At 42.9% G+C, this 14,421-nt stretch overlaps 1 protein-coding gene across 1 annotated transcript in view; it reads left to right on the top strand.

Annotated features, from left to right (window-relative positions):
- LOC124261445 (DNA-directed RNA polymerase I subunit RPA2-like) overlaps positions 1–14,421 on the top strand; it is a 60,369-nt gene that overhangs the window by 12,522 nt on the left and 33,426 nt on the right. Inside the window, 8 exon segments of the mRNA XM_046695763.1 lie at positions 1,392–1,461; positions 2,670–2,740; positions 3,404–3,502; positions 4,044–4,139; positions 4,899–4,975; positions 11,916–12,071; positions 13,274–13,327; positions 14,106–14,223. Coding sequence (XP_046551719.1) covers positions 1,392–1,461; positions 2,670–2,740; positions 3,404–3,502; positions 4,044–4,139; positions 4,899–4,975; positions 11,916–12,071; positions 13,274–13,327; positions 14,106–14,223 — 741 coding nt within the window.

The following is a 14,421-nucleotide window of genomic DNA, read 5'->3' as shown; positions in this document are numbered from 1 at the left end:
ACAGTCACTGGGGTTACCTGCCCATCATGGTGAAGGTAAGGGAACAGTCACTGGGGCACCTGCCCATCACTGGGCACCTGCCCATCATGGTGGTAAGAAGGTAATCATGGGAACAGTCACTGGGGCACCTGCCCATCATGGTGAAGGTAAGAGAACAGTCACTGGGGCACCTGCCCATCATGGTGAAGGTAAGGGAACAGTCACTGGGGCACCACATTATGCCCATTGCCTATGGTGAAGGTAAGGGAACAGTCACTGGGGCACCTGCCCATCATGGTGAAGGTAAGGGAAGGAGCAGTCACTGGGGCACCTGCCCATCATGGTGAAGGTAAGGGAACAGTCACTGGGGCACCTGCCCATCATGGTGAAGGTAAAGGGGAACAGTCACTGGGGCACCTGCCCATCATGGTGAAGGTAAGGGAACAGTCAGGGCACCTGCCCATTATGGTGAGGGGAACAGTCACTGGGGCACCTGCCCATCATGGTGAAGGTAAGGGGAACAGTCACTGGGCACCTGCCCATTATGGTGAAGGTAAGGAACAGTCACTGGGGCACCTGCCCATCATGGTGAAGGTAAGGGGGAACAGTCACTGGGGCACCTGCCCATTATGGTGAAGGTAAGGGAACAGTCACTGGGGCACCTGCCCATCATGGTGAAGGTAAGGGAACAGTCACTGGGGCCACCTGCCCCTTATCATGAGTGAAGCCCATCATGGTGAAGGTAAGGGAACAGTCACTGGGGCACCTGCCCATCATGGTGAAGGTAAGGGAACAGTCACTGGGGCACCTGCCCATTAAGGTGAAGGTGAAGGGAACAGTCACTGGGGCACCTGCCCATCATGGTGAAAGGGGTTTGCCCTTCAAACCTGTCCATCATGTCAGTCACTGGGGCACCTGCCCCATCATGGTGAAGGTAAAGAGAACAGTCACTGGGGCACCTGCCCATTATGGTGAAGGAAGGTCGGAATAGTGGGCAATGGTGAGTAAAGAGAACAGTCACTGGGGCACCTGCCCATCATGGTGAAGGTAATGTTCACTGACAGTCACTGGTGCACCAGTTAGCCCATTATGGTGATCCCTTCATGGTGAAGGTATCATGGGAAGGTCAAGGAACAGTCACTGGGGCACCTGCCCTTCATGGTGAAAGTAAGTGAACATTTATTTGGGCACATTTCTAAGTCAAGGTCTCTTTCATGATATGCTTATGTTGATCAATTTTCACTACAAAATGATTATTGAACTCAAATATTCATTCCCCAACTTGTATTCTGTATAATATTTGTTCAGTGTAGGATACTAAATTTCAGTTAAAATATTGCAAAGTGATAGTGTAAGACAAGTAGACTCAGAAGATTTTGTTAATCATGTGTAGATTTCTTATTATTTTTCAGTCTGACCTTTGTAATTTGTCCAAACTGACGCCAGCACAGCTGGTCCAGCGGAATGAAGATGAAGAGGTTTGTGTGCTCAATTTGAGATCATAATTTCAGATTTAGTTCACTTGTTGCGGAAATGTGTCCCATATTCATTAGGGGTGGTGGAGTATCCTAGTGGGTAAAGCGTTCTCTCGTCATGCTGAACACCCGGGTTCGATTGCCAGCGTGGGTACAATGTGTGAAGCCCATATATGCATGCTACTTCTGGAATGTTGCTAAAAGCGGTGTAGAACCATGCTCGCTCGCTCATTCGCCCACCCAAACACACACACACACTCACTCACTCAAACACACTCACTCACTCACTCACTCACTCACTCACTCACTCACTCACTCACTCACTCACTCATCACTCACTCACTCACTCACTCACTCACTCACTCACTCACTCACTCACTCACTCACTCACTCACTCACTCACCATCTGTGAAGATCCGGGTTAGAATTGGTCTTCAGCCATCTGCTGGTCAGCAATGAATAGGATTTGGTGGTCATTCTCACTGACTTGATGGATGAATGTCTTTGTATCCCAGTTGCGTAGATTAATGCGTTTGAACACTGTGTCGTCTGGTCCAGACTTGAATGTTTACAGGCTGTCATTATTAGTGTTGGGAATTGGTTAAAATCTCATAATTGATGATTGGTTCATTACAACCGATCAATCATCGAAAATAATTGGTTATCGTCATTTATGAAATGTTCATGGTTATTTTTATTAATGCTCAAATAAGGGAAAAAAACATGTAGTTCTTTGGGGTTTCTTGGTGCAAAATTTCATATCTTTAAAGGATGACAAGTATGTAAGGAACATAAATTTCTTAGAGTCTTTAAGATATATTCAATCATGACTTGGAACGAGCTTGTAGTGCTTATGAAATGTAACAGACAAAACCAACCTTGTTTATGAAAACAAGTGTTCCAGAATTGTTTGTGTTCGATTATGAGAAAACATGATTGATTGCTTGGTCGTACAGTCACTGCAACCAATCTTCCCAGATTATTTACAATTAATGGAAGCTGAGTTAAACAACACACAAGCTGTAGTATGACAGAGTGTGGCGTTTAACAAACAACACAGGGTGGTCAGGCTCATTGCTGGCCTGGTTGACACATGTCATCATATCCCAGTGCTGTTGATCATCTTGATTTTGTTGAAAATAAGTATATTGGACTTGCTGGTTAAACAACACACAAGCTTCTTTACACATCATGTTGAGGTATTTACTTGCTGAGGCTGTACTTACTTTGTGGTCAATGGAAATGAGAAAGTCATACGGATGTTAATTATGAACAGGAGAAACGTGGTAGGTATTTATCAGTGTATCTATCTTTAGTGTATGACATATGACCGAGTGTACGTGGTCACAAATCAGTGCTCTCAGTATACCTTTACTTCCTGCCCATCACTGAAGATCCAGTTTAGAATTGGTTTTCGTAAGAGGCTACTAACTGTATCAGGTGGTCAGGTTCGTAGTCATATCCCTGTTCCATGGATTGATGCTCATGCTGTTGATCACTGGATTGAAACAAGAAATCCCCATCGGAAATGACTGGGTTATATGACATATACAGGAACAAACTCAAATTCCAATTTTGTGCGCAGAGTAGAAATACAGTTAGAATCGGGTTAGATCTTCAGTAACCCATGCTTGTCATAGGAGGTGACTAACGGGATCGGGTGGTCAGGTTCGCTGACTTGGTTGACACATGTCATCATATCCCAATGCGTAGATCGATGCTCATGCTGTTGATCACTGGATTGTCTGGACCAGACTCTATTATGTACAGACCGCCACCATATAGCTGGAATATTGTTGAGTGCGTCATAAAACTATACTCACTCACTCACTCAGCTTGAATGGGTCACCATATAGAATATAGCTGAGTGCAGCATTTTAACAAAAGTATACCATGATTAGATTTCAAATGATGTCAAATTATCAATCAGTATTTTTATCCCGGATCAGCCTCTGTGCTTCAAGCGAGATCGATGGCGGATGCGAGGGAATGGGTACACAGAGTATGGCGCCACCTGTCGATGTGTGAAGGAGGATCATGAGGGGCAGGTAACTCAACCACTGAAACAATCAAGCTCCCCAGAAGTGAAACCTGAGTTACCGTTCTGGTATCCTTGCTGCGTCCTGTGGTGTTAACATGAAACTGTAAAACTTTCCCTTGAATGTAGTGATTTTATGTTTCTGTATATATTGTATGTTAAATCTTGAATAGTGTATCTTTTGGTATATATCTTGTATGATATACCTTGTATAGTATATCTTGTATAAAATATCATACAGTATGTCACATATGTCATATGTTGTAGGGGGCGGTGGGGTAGCCTAGTGATTAAAGCGTTTGGTCATAGCCCGGGTTCGATTCCCCACATGGGTACAATTTTTGAAGCCCATTTCTGGTGTCCCCCGCCGTGATATTGCTGGAATATATCTAAAAACGGCGTAAAACGATACTCAGTCAGTCAGTCAGTCATATGTTGTAGAGTATATCTCGAAAGTATATATTGGTTGGTATAACTTGTATAGATATAAGCAGCGTTAAACCAAACTCACTTACTCACTCACTCACTCACTCACTGACCTTGTTTCTCAGAACATGTACCTCCACTATCTGACCACTGGTGCCATGATGACGTGCTTCATCTACAATCGGGAGATGTTCTTCATCCCACTTATGACCATTCTCAAGGTTTGTTTGTAGGGAAACGGTTTTAGGGACCGTTCATAATTTATGGCAAGAGGGGGTGATGATGATTTTAAGGAGGGGGTCACCCATTTTGTTCTGGGGAGGTAGCAGGGGATCATCAGTTTTGTACACATGTACTGGAGGAGTCAGCAATTTTGGGCATAAAAATATTAAACAATTATACTAAAAAATATGGCAAGGGAAGTGGGTGTCATTGATTTTGTACATGACATGCAAGGGGGGTCATTTACTTTGTACATCAACTTTCACTCGCATCAACTGTCACTCGCATTGTACATGCTTTTCCATATAAATCATCATCATTCCTTCCCCCCTCCTTCCCCACCCACAGCCATAAATTATGAATGTCCCCTTATTAAGAAAACTGACAATACAGAGTTGTAGGAATACAGTTTTATTAATGAGGCATAGGTTTTCATCATTTTCATATGACAAATTTTTACATGGAAAATGAATGGTGAAGACACAATTAGTTGTGATGAGCATAATCAGACACCATGCAGTATATACTCAACAACAGACAAGTTAAGGACCACCCTGATTTTCAGTATTAAAGTATTTAATAGTTCATATTGTGATCCATAAAATGTTCATAAGTGTGCTTTTTGCAGTATTTTATTAATTATTTTATATATATTTCGCAATACAGTGAATGGGGTAGGGATATCTGTAAATCCTTTCTGATATCTTTTTCAACTTCACTAATTCTAACATGTACAAGCCTGTAGGTGTTTGTTTCAGGGACTGATAGATTGCACAGACAAGTTCATCTTTGATGAGCTCACCAAGGGGAAGGAAGAAGATTCCTTCTATAAAGGGTAAATTCCGCCAAAATTACATCCTGCAGCAACTAACGCAACAAACATAATCGGAAGGTCAGACACGTTGACTTGGTTGACACATGTCATCATATCCCAACTGTCTAGATTGAAGCTCACCCTGTTGATCACTTGATTGTCTGGCCCAGACTTTATTGTTCGCAGACCGCCGCCATTTACCTGGAATATTGCTGACTCAAGCATTAAACACCCCCACCCACCCCAAAAAAAATCAACTATCTGTTTCTTCCTTCGAATTATTAACTTGGCTTTGCTTGTTTGTTTACAGCAAGGTACCCGACAGTGTGTATGCTAGAATTTATTTTCTCTTGATTCCTAAATAAGTACCTCAAGAATGAAATGTAATGTTACTCTATGATTTCGAGGCTGAATTATGAGTTAAAGTACTGTCGGAAATAGAAAAAAACTGTTTTTGGCTGTTACTTTGTATCCCTAAAATTCACAAATTTATGAAAAGCATGTATCGAAATAACCCACATCGGCCTAACTGGGCATTCTGTGGGATGCGTAATAGCATTTCCAGAAAAGCATGTTTACTCGTAAAATGGGGCAAAACTTAGAAAATATACGAATAGCTACTAAAAACAATAGATCGGACTATAGATGGCAATTAGGTCGCTCAGCCAGGTATGACGACGAACCGTTGACTCACCCTGCATGAAATGCACATACTGCCTACAAGCACAAGGGGTCATCTCAAAGATATTTTATGCTTTTTCATGTGTGTTGAATATGTCTCATTTATGGATCATAAAGTTTATGTTGAGATACGTAAAAGGGTATGATACCAATGGAAACCTTAAATCAGCCATCGTATTAAATGTCTCAAAATATATGGGTGGCATGACCACCCGAAGATAGACAGGACTGGATATTATTTGTAAATTGTTATGACATGCCGTTTGCTTCCCTAAAGGATTATCTTATCTCAGCTTATATCTTATAACAAACAACCATAGAGATTATGATAAGATCTTTATCATAAAATGAGTTGCAACCCCTTCACGTACAGGTACGGTTATTACCCGTACAAGATCTTTAATCACTCATGCTAGCCTGTCCTAGACTGTGCGCATGGACTTAGAAACTTTTCCTTAGTAAAAGTTATCAACAAGTCAGCGTGATAAAGGGTGAGATTTTCCAACTCAGCGCCTTTGCGGAACCGTTAGTTGACTATGTCTAGGAGATAGTGGTTGGCAAACACCGTGTCCGACTTTCGAAAAGCAGCCCTCCATTTAATTGTTGGTATAGAACAATTTCCATGCAGAGCTAATGTTGATGCCAGTGCTCTGACTTCGTGTGGGTTGGAAGCTCTAGGAGGTTCTAGTCCTGCTGCTTTATAGGCTCTCAATATAACGGCTCTCATCCAGAACGATATGGTCGTTCTTGAGACTTCTGCTGAAGTCTGTGTTGATATTGGGATGAACAGGTGCTTGAATTTTTGTCTCCTCGTTTCAGTCTTTTGAAGATATATCTTCAGGGTTCTGACTGGACACAAGGATAAGTCGTCTATATCCTGTGGACCAAGGACTGTAGAGAGCGCTGGTACGGTAGTTGGTTCTTGGCAATAAAGTCCCATCTAAGTCCTAGATGAACTGCATTATTTTGCCCTCTGTAGAAAGTAGTTTGACCACAGTCCAGGGCATGTATCTCCAATATGCGAGCTGCTTTGGCTAACGCCTGCAGGAACAGCGTTTTCTGTGTTAGCAGCTCGAGTGTAATCTGACCTAGTGGTTCGTAGACATCACTCGTAAGATGACGCAGAATTACATTTAGATCCCAGGCTGGAGCTCTGAATTTCTTTTGCTGGTCCTCCAGCTTAAATGATCTCAACAGAGCAAGTAATTCTGGTACTTTCGTCAACTTGATGCCTGACTTCAAAGTAATCACTGTACTGATCGCAGCGAGGTATGTAGATAGTGTCGAACCCTTCAGATGTCTAGTCTGTCTAAGATGACATAGATATTCCGCCACTTGAGGATGAGTGGCTATCATCGCATAATGAAGCCTTTCCTTCCTTGCATAAGTGTCAAACTTTAGCCATTTGACGTCATATGAGCTACGAAGTCGATCTGCGTAACGCTAGCGTTACTGCTTTGGCTGCCCTGGCGGAGTATCCTCTTTTCTTCAAGCATGTTTTGATACTGTCCTCACGTGTAGCTGGAACACTGTTGGTTTTCCGTGGACTTGCTTGGTGTGCGGATGTTTTAGTAGGTTTGGCCAATCTGGTAACTTGATTACTGGGTTTCCAAGATCTCCTATCAGGTCTGGGAACCATGCTCTCACTGGCCAGTAAGGCGCAACCAAAGTCAGTTGTAGCATCTGAGTCTGCTTGATCTTGAACAGTACTTTTGGCAGTAATATCGTGGGTGGAAAAGCGTAGCTGTTTAATCCTTCCCACGACATGCTCAGTGCATCTGTTGCCCAGGCTTGAGGATCTGGAACTGGTGAGACGAACGTCTCTAGTTGTTTGTTGAACCTCGTGGCAAACAGGTCTATGGCAAGTGGATACTATCTTTATGTTCAAACTTACTTCTGGATGGGGCATCCATTCCGTGGAGTGACCGGGTGTAGTCGCTCTTGAGAGCCGTCTGCCGCAATGCGTTCTTGGCTCCATATGTGACACGCTTCTTTATCCAGGCGTTTGCTTCCTGTGTTATCTGGAACAACTGGAAAGTGAGCTGCAATAGGCTTGGAGACCTTGTGGATCCTTGCGGTTTATGGAGAACGCTACTGTAGAGTTGTCCGTATGTATCATCAACATCTTGTTGTTCAGCAAGCTTCACCATAGTTGTAAGGCGTGCTGATCACTGCTTTCATCTCTAGCAGATTGATGTGCAGTTTCTGTTCTATTTTGGACCACTTTCCTCAGGGGCCGCTTGAGATGTGCGCGAACCCATCCTTGCATCAGAGCATCAGCGTAAAGATGCGTGTTGGACGTCGGCTCTTGTAAATAAGGTCCCTTAGCAAACGTTCGACCTGTGTGTCCAACACTGTAGATATCTCCCTGAGGTTTTCTGGCAGCAAGATAGGGTCGACGCTGTCTAAATGTTTTATCAGGAACCGTTGCAGCGGTCTTATTTGTAACCTTCCTGTGCGCGTCAAGTCCTGCTCCGAGGTTAACAGACCGAGTAGCACTTGCCATGTTCGTAGTGTTAACGGAGAGATGACTGCTTTGTTGAATCATGGCTAATATCTTGACCCAATGATCTTCTGGGATCACATTTCAATCCTGTATTGGGATAATTATTATTCCCAGCAATTGAAGATCTTGATAGATTCTAACTCCAATTTCCATCAGGTTCACTAGCCATCCTAGTTGCGTGAGCAACTTAATTGAGAAGTTCATCTGCTCTCTGAGTTGATTGGCACTTTGAAGAACCTGTATGCCGTCCTGATATCTGGCACTGCGTAGATCTTGTAATAGGTGCCGATAGGCTTGGTTATTCGTATGAATAATCATAGAGCCTACGATATTCCAAACGATAGGACGTTCCATTGGAAGTGCTAACCTCTGCTACATAATTCTTCCCCTTATATATGCAGGCGATCTGTGTTGACATCGAAGCGTTGTTATTTATAGCAAGGCTGGCTCCCGTGTAGCATCGCAGGGTACAGGTACTCATACCGACTTCTATTAGCGACAACTTCCAAAATAAACATCATTTATCCTGTTGTCAAGGCTAGACATCTATTTGATTTCCATGATGATAACAGGCCGTAGTTGTATACTGTTTCCGTTGTATACTGTTTCCAAGGCTGCCGATGAAGTATTCCTCCGTACCACGGGTTTGTTTACAATGAGAAACCATGCTGGAGCCTGCTCTGTCAGTGGGAGGCGTTGTCTGACGTGGACCAATCAGCTTCAAGCATGACGTCACCAGTGTTGTAGCCACTTGGCCTCCATAAAATCTGTGAGTAAAAGCTCGCGTAATCCTACGCTGCTCATATAAGCCTCCTGACTAAGGGTTGCTCCAAGTGTAAATCTTGTTTAGTGATATGAATCACTTATTCCGAGCATGACGAAGGAGGCTGTCGAGACGTATGTCTGTATAGATCTAGTTGATAGGATATCATTCTAATCCCAATGCTGAGTGGCGAGTGTTGATACAATCATCTGTATGCGTCCGTTCAAGTATACTTGAAGGCGATGTTAACCTTAAGCTCTTTCCAACAGCTTGCGTCTTAAGGTTGTCCAGTACTGAGTTATCAGCTTCATTGAGTGATATCATATTATGAGCTCGAAGTCATCAAGCGTATATGCAGTGCGTCTCTGTTGGGTTGGGTGAGTAAGTGAGCGACAATATCTGCACTTGCGAGCCATCTGCTACCTGGTATAAGACCTCAGCATCCGTTTCCATCAATGCTTCGTTTTATTCAGCCGTTATGGTAATAAATTCGTATCGTCAACTTCACTTTTTACAAGTTGCCTGTTGATGTAAGGGTTTGGTAACCCTAGGGTATCACGAACCCTGTAGATGTCTACGTTGCTGTTATCTGCCTGTAGATCTGAGAGTTCTCAAACCTTGTAGATGTCTGTAGCTTTCTCAAAGCTGTGCGTTAGCAATCCATGCTGTAACTTATGAGTCTGTGAAGAGGAGGTCCGTTTGCAAGTTCAAAGTCTCCTGATTATTAGAGCTAGGTCTCACAGTTCATCCATCTGCGAACCTGTTTCCCTTCTTGAACCTTCATCCTCGCTTCGCGAACCTCTATCTGAAGATTCCTCCCTATGCGAACGTCTATCTTGAGAGTGTTCTGTCCGCGAACCTCTATCAGTAGATACATCGCCTCGCGAACCTTGTGAGGTGAGCTATCTCTTCGCGAATGTTTCGCGAACCTCTGGTCTGTGCGAAATATGAGATCTCAATTCTAGAGAGGCTAGGTGTAGGAGCAGGATCCTTCAATGTTCTCGACGTAGATAGAGTAGGTAAGTCATCTCTATCACCCTCCAAGATGACAGAGTCGTCCCACTGTGTGAACCTTCGTTAAGGTATACGTTTCCAACGTAGCCTTGAGGTGTAGATCCAAGAGGAGTAGATTCGCGCAGGCCCGTGGGTTCGCACCTATCCTTAGGTTTGCGCACGGTTTCGGTAGATGAGAGGCTTTCCTTAGCCTTCGATACCTTCTGGAATCTACGTTCCATCATGGACATCATCGATTCAGCATAGGTTGACACTGCTACGGTGTAGATGAAGCGTTTGCGAATGCTGAAGAGTTATGTGCCTCAACTTGACTCCGAGAAGTAAGAGGTAGTACGTCAACAGCTTCCTGCTGTGACTGTAGTAGGGGACGATCTCGTAGTAGTAGAGGTCAACAGTCGTAGATCTCATAGATACTTCAGGTAGAAGTAAAGGGGGTACGTGAGGAGGTACAATCTCTTCGTTGAAGGATTCCTGGTGCGTAGATAAGCTAGCACACGTAGATTTGCCCTCCGTCTGGTAATTTTCCACAAAGGCGCTGAATTGGAAAAATCTCACCCTTTATCACGTTGACTTGTAGATACTTTTACTTAGGAATAGTACTAGTTGAAAGTCCATGCACACAGTCTAAGACAGGCTAGCATGAGTGATTAAAGATCCTGTACGGGTAATAAATAACCTTACCTGTAAGTGGAAGGGTCGCAACTCATTTATGATAGGATCTTATCATAATCTATGGGTTGTTATAAGATATCTAGTATAGGAGATACTAGTTTATCTGTAGCCACATGAATCAACATGATTCAACTTGTCTGAGATGAAAGTAAGACAAGGAAGTGGTCCCCACAAGTTATAACGGAAGTTTGAAGAATAGGATCACGGAAATGCCGTTAGCAGTTCCCATGGGGGGGATACAGGACGTATCTTAGGACAGCTGTTGAATCCAGTGGCTTGACTCACCACCAATCTGTCGGATTCTATAAGCAAAAGATCATGAGTCAGGATAAGGAAAAATACGTAATTTTTTTAAGTAAACTTAATATTTGATACTTATCCTGACTCATGACGAGAAGCCCTCCCAACCTCCCCGTTGAAGACAATTGAGATTTCACAGCAGATCCAAGTGCAGAGGCTGATAATAAGGAGAGAGTGACAAGTATGGACACGTCACATGATATGGTTTGCGCGGGAAAGGGCAAGGGAGGTAACACGTGGATGAGTGTATTTTTACGTCCGCTTCGGGAACTTCAAGGGATTCAAGTGTTCCACTACCATTCGCAAGGGAAAGGGAGATAAGCAAAAGATCATGAGTCAGGATAAGTATAAACTATTAATTTTACTTTAAAAATTACATCTTTCTTGGTAAATTTGTTAATCGTTATGATCTTGTGTTACAGTTTCTCCAGACAAAATGGCTCCCTGCCGTGACATTGCTGGAATATTGATAAAGGCAGTGTAAAACTAAACTCATGCACTCACTCCACACAAAATGGAAAAATCAGACTTTTTTGTCAGTGTCGAGATTATACCAGGCTAAATTTAACATTTACTTTCTCAGACTGTACACGAGTTCCAGGTTCAGTTTGGCATGATGACAACAGCTTTGGTTTGATATGTTTGTTTTTTTATGGTGATATCAGCCATAGTCCAGCTATTTGGTGGCGGTCTGTAAATAATCAAGTCTGGACCAGACAATCCAGTGATCATCATTTTATTAACCTTTTTTCTAAAATGTCTAGAAATCTAATCAATTTTGGCAAAATATAACGCATTTCTTTGCTAGATGGCTGCTATTTTCCCGGAAATAAGTCCTCATATATACCAAACAGAAACAGACCGAACCGAAGGCCTCGTACCACAATAAATACCGTACCATGGTAAGAGTGTACAGTTTCACCCCTAGTTACTGACTCAGATCTTCACAGGTCGATTAAACCAGCTTGTAACTTAGCTCTACATAGAAAACACAGTATATTTATCTCTTTATTGACTCATTCCAGGTGTGTGGTGAACATGCTGCAGGAGACTCTGTCAGACGAACTGTTCACCACGTCGGACGTACTCAAGCACATCGGCCAACACTTCCGCGCCAAGCTTGCCTACAGATTCTGTCCTCCATGGATCTCTGACAAACAGGCTGGGGAACTCTTCTTCAAGTTAGTACTCTACTCAGGGAAATGTTACGAGAGTTAGTAAGGCTTAATGCACTGTGAACAGTCAGACGGACGAACAACTCTGTGAAGAGTAAATAAGTTGGTACATACATCTCTGTGAAGGTCAGGGAGACATATGACTCTGTGAAGAGTTTGTAAGATGTACGTCTGTGAAGTTGGTAAGACAGACAACTCGTGACTTAGTGAGATATTTGACTCTGTGAAGGGTTGGTAAGATGTACCTCTGTGACGTTGGTAAGGTGGACAACTCAGGACTTGGTAAGATATATCATTCTGTGAAGATTTTGTAAGATGTACGTCTGTGAAGTTTGTAAGACGGACAACTGGTGACTTAGTGAGATATTTGACTCTGTGAACCTCTGTGACGTTGACTTAGTGAGATATTTGACTCTGTGAAGGGTTAGTAAGATGTACCTCTGTGACTCTGTTTTGTAAGATGTAAGGTGGACAACTCAGGTCTCAGTAAGATAAGGGTTTAAGACTCTGTGAAGAGTTTTGTAAGATGTACATCTGTGAAGATTGGTAAGATGGACAACTCAGGTCTCAGTAAGATATTTGACTCTGTGAAGAGTTTGTAAGATGTAGGTCTGTGACGTTCTGTGACGTTGGTAAGGTGGACAACTCAGTTCTCAGTAAGATATTTGACACTGTGAAGGGTTAGTAAGATGTACCTCTGTGATGTTGGTAAGTATATACGACTGTAAAGTTAGTTGGACTCAGTATACTGTGTGATTTGATGAAGAGTTAGTATAATGCACAACTCTGGGAGTAGTTAGTAAGACCTATGATTCAAAAAGTTAGTAAGATGTATGACCATGAAGAGTTAGTGAGATGAATTACTCCATGAAGAGTAATTAATATGTAAGTCTTTTTGACTCGTTAGTAAGGCCTACAACTGAAGTGTTAGAAAGATACATAACCGTGGAAACCTTGCTGGTAGCTTCATTACCCACCTGTACCCACACAGATATCTCTCTGCTGTGTGGTAGACTAGTTGTTAAAGCGTTCGCTTGTCACGCTGAAGACCCGGGTTTGATTCCCACATGGGTACAGTGCGTGAAGCCCATTCCTGGTGTCCGATGCTGTGATATTGCTGGAATGTTGCTAAAAGTGGCGTAAAACTGTACTCACTCACTCACTCACTCAAGTGTTGTTGAATGAAGTTGATGTTATTATTTTTTCAGACATATTGTGTGCATGCATCTTAGATCCAACAAAGAAAAGTTTGACTTTCTCATGTGAGTATTTTTTTATGTCATTGGTTAGGTTCCTCTCCATCAGCTTCAAAATGTTGGGGACAATAGGGTAGCCTAGTGGTTAAAGCGTTCGCTCATCCCACCGAAGACCCGGGTTCGATTCCTCACATGGTTCAATGTGTGAAGCCCATTTCTGGTGTCCCCTGCTAAATATTGCTGGAATATTGCTGTGTAAAACCATACTCACTCACTCAACATATGGACATTTAGGTTAATAAATTCTTATGACAGCTTAAATTTTGTTGTTTTAGTTTAAATTGGGAAACAATATACTTGCCCAAGACTGTCAACAGTGCTAGACTTCCACTTAAGGAACAAGCAAATAGCCTGAGACTATTAAAATTTTATTTTGGTCTAGTCGACTTTGTTGTTAGAAGAACACATGTTATGCTAAGATTTTGATGGAATGATGTCAAGAGACAGATTTGGACTGGTAGACTCAAATGTGTTGGCTACGTGCTATAGTTTTCATGTGGTCTTACATGGCTGTCTCTGAGTGCATACCCGTGAAGGTCCGGGTTAGAATTGGTCTTCATTAACCCATGCTTGTTGTTCGAGGCGACTAACGGAACCGGGTGGTCAGACTCGCTGACTTGGTTGACACATGTCATCATATCCCAGTTGCGTAGATTGATGGTCATGCTGTTGATCACTGGATTGTCTAGTCCAGACGCGATTATTTACAGACCGCCATCATATTGCTTGAATATTGCTGAGAGCAGTGTAAAACTAAACTCACTCACTCCTTGTCTGACTGCAGTCACATGGCGAGGAAGTTGTACGCGTTCACGAAGGGCGAGTGTGCTGCTGATTCCCCCGACAACCCCATGAACCATGAACTGTTGTTGTCCGGACATCTCATGCTGATGGTCATCAAGGTAAACCCAGACAGCAGGTGTTCGGCATTGAGATAAGAGACAGTTGAATTATGCCATGAAAAGTGTGTGTTTAATATGGTGTGTCATGTGACAGGTTTGTTACCAGTGTGTGTCATGTGACTGGTTTGTTACCAGTGTGTGTCATGTGACTGGTTTGTGACCAATGTGTGTCATGTGACTGGTTTGTGACCAGTGTGT

This window comes from Haliotis rubra, unplaced genomic scaffold, assembly GCF_003918875.1.
Source record: "Haliotis rubra isolate DU_JTF1 unplaced genomic scaffold, ASM391887v1 Scf1194, whole genome shotgun sequence".
NCBI lineage: Eukaryota > Metazoa > Mollusca > Gastropoda > Lepetellida > Haliotidae > Haliotis > Haliotis rubra.
The sequence above is the reverse complement of the archived record's forward strand: the minus strand, read 5'-3'. Positions and strand labels throughout refer to the sequence as shown.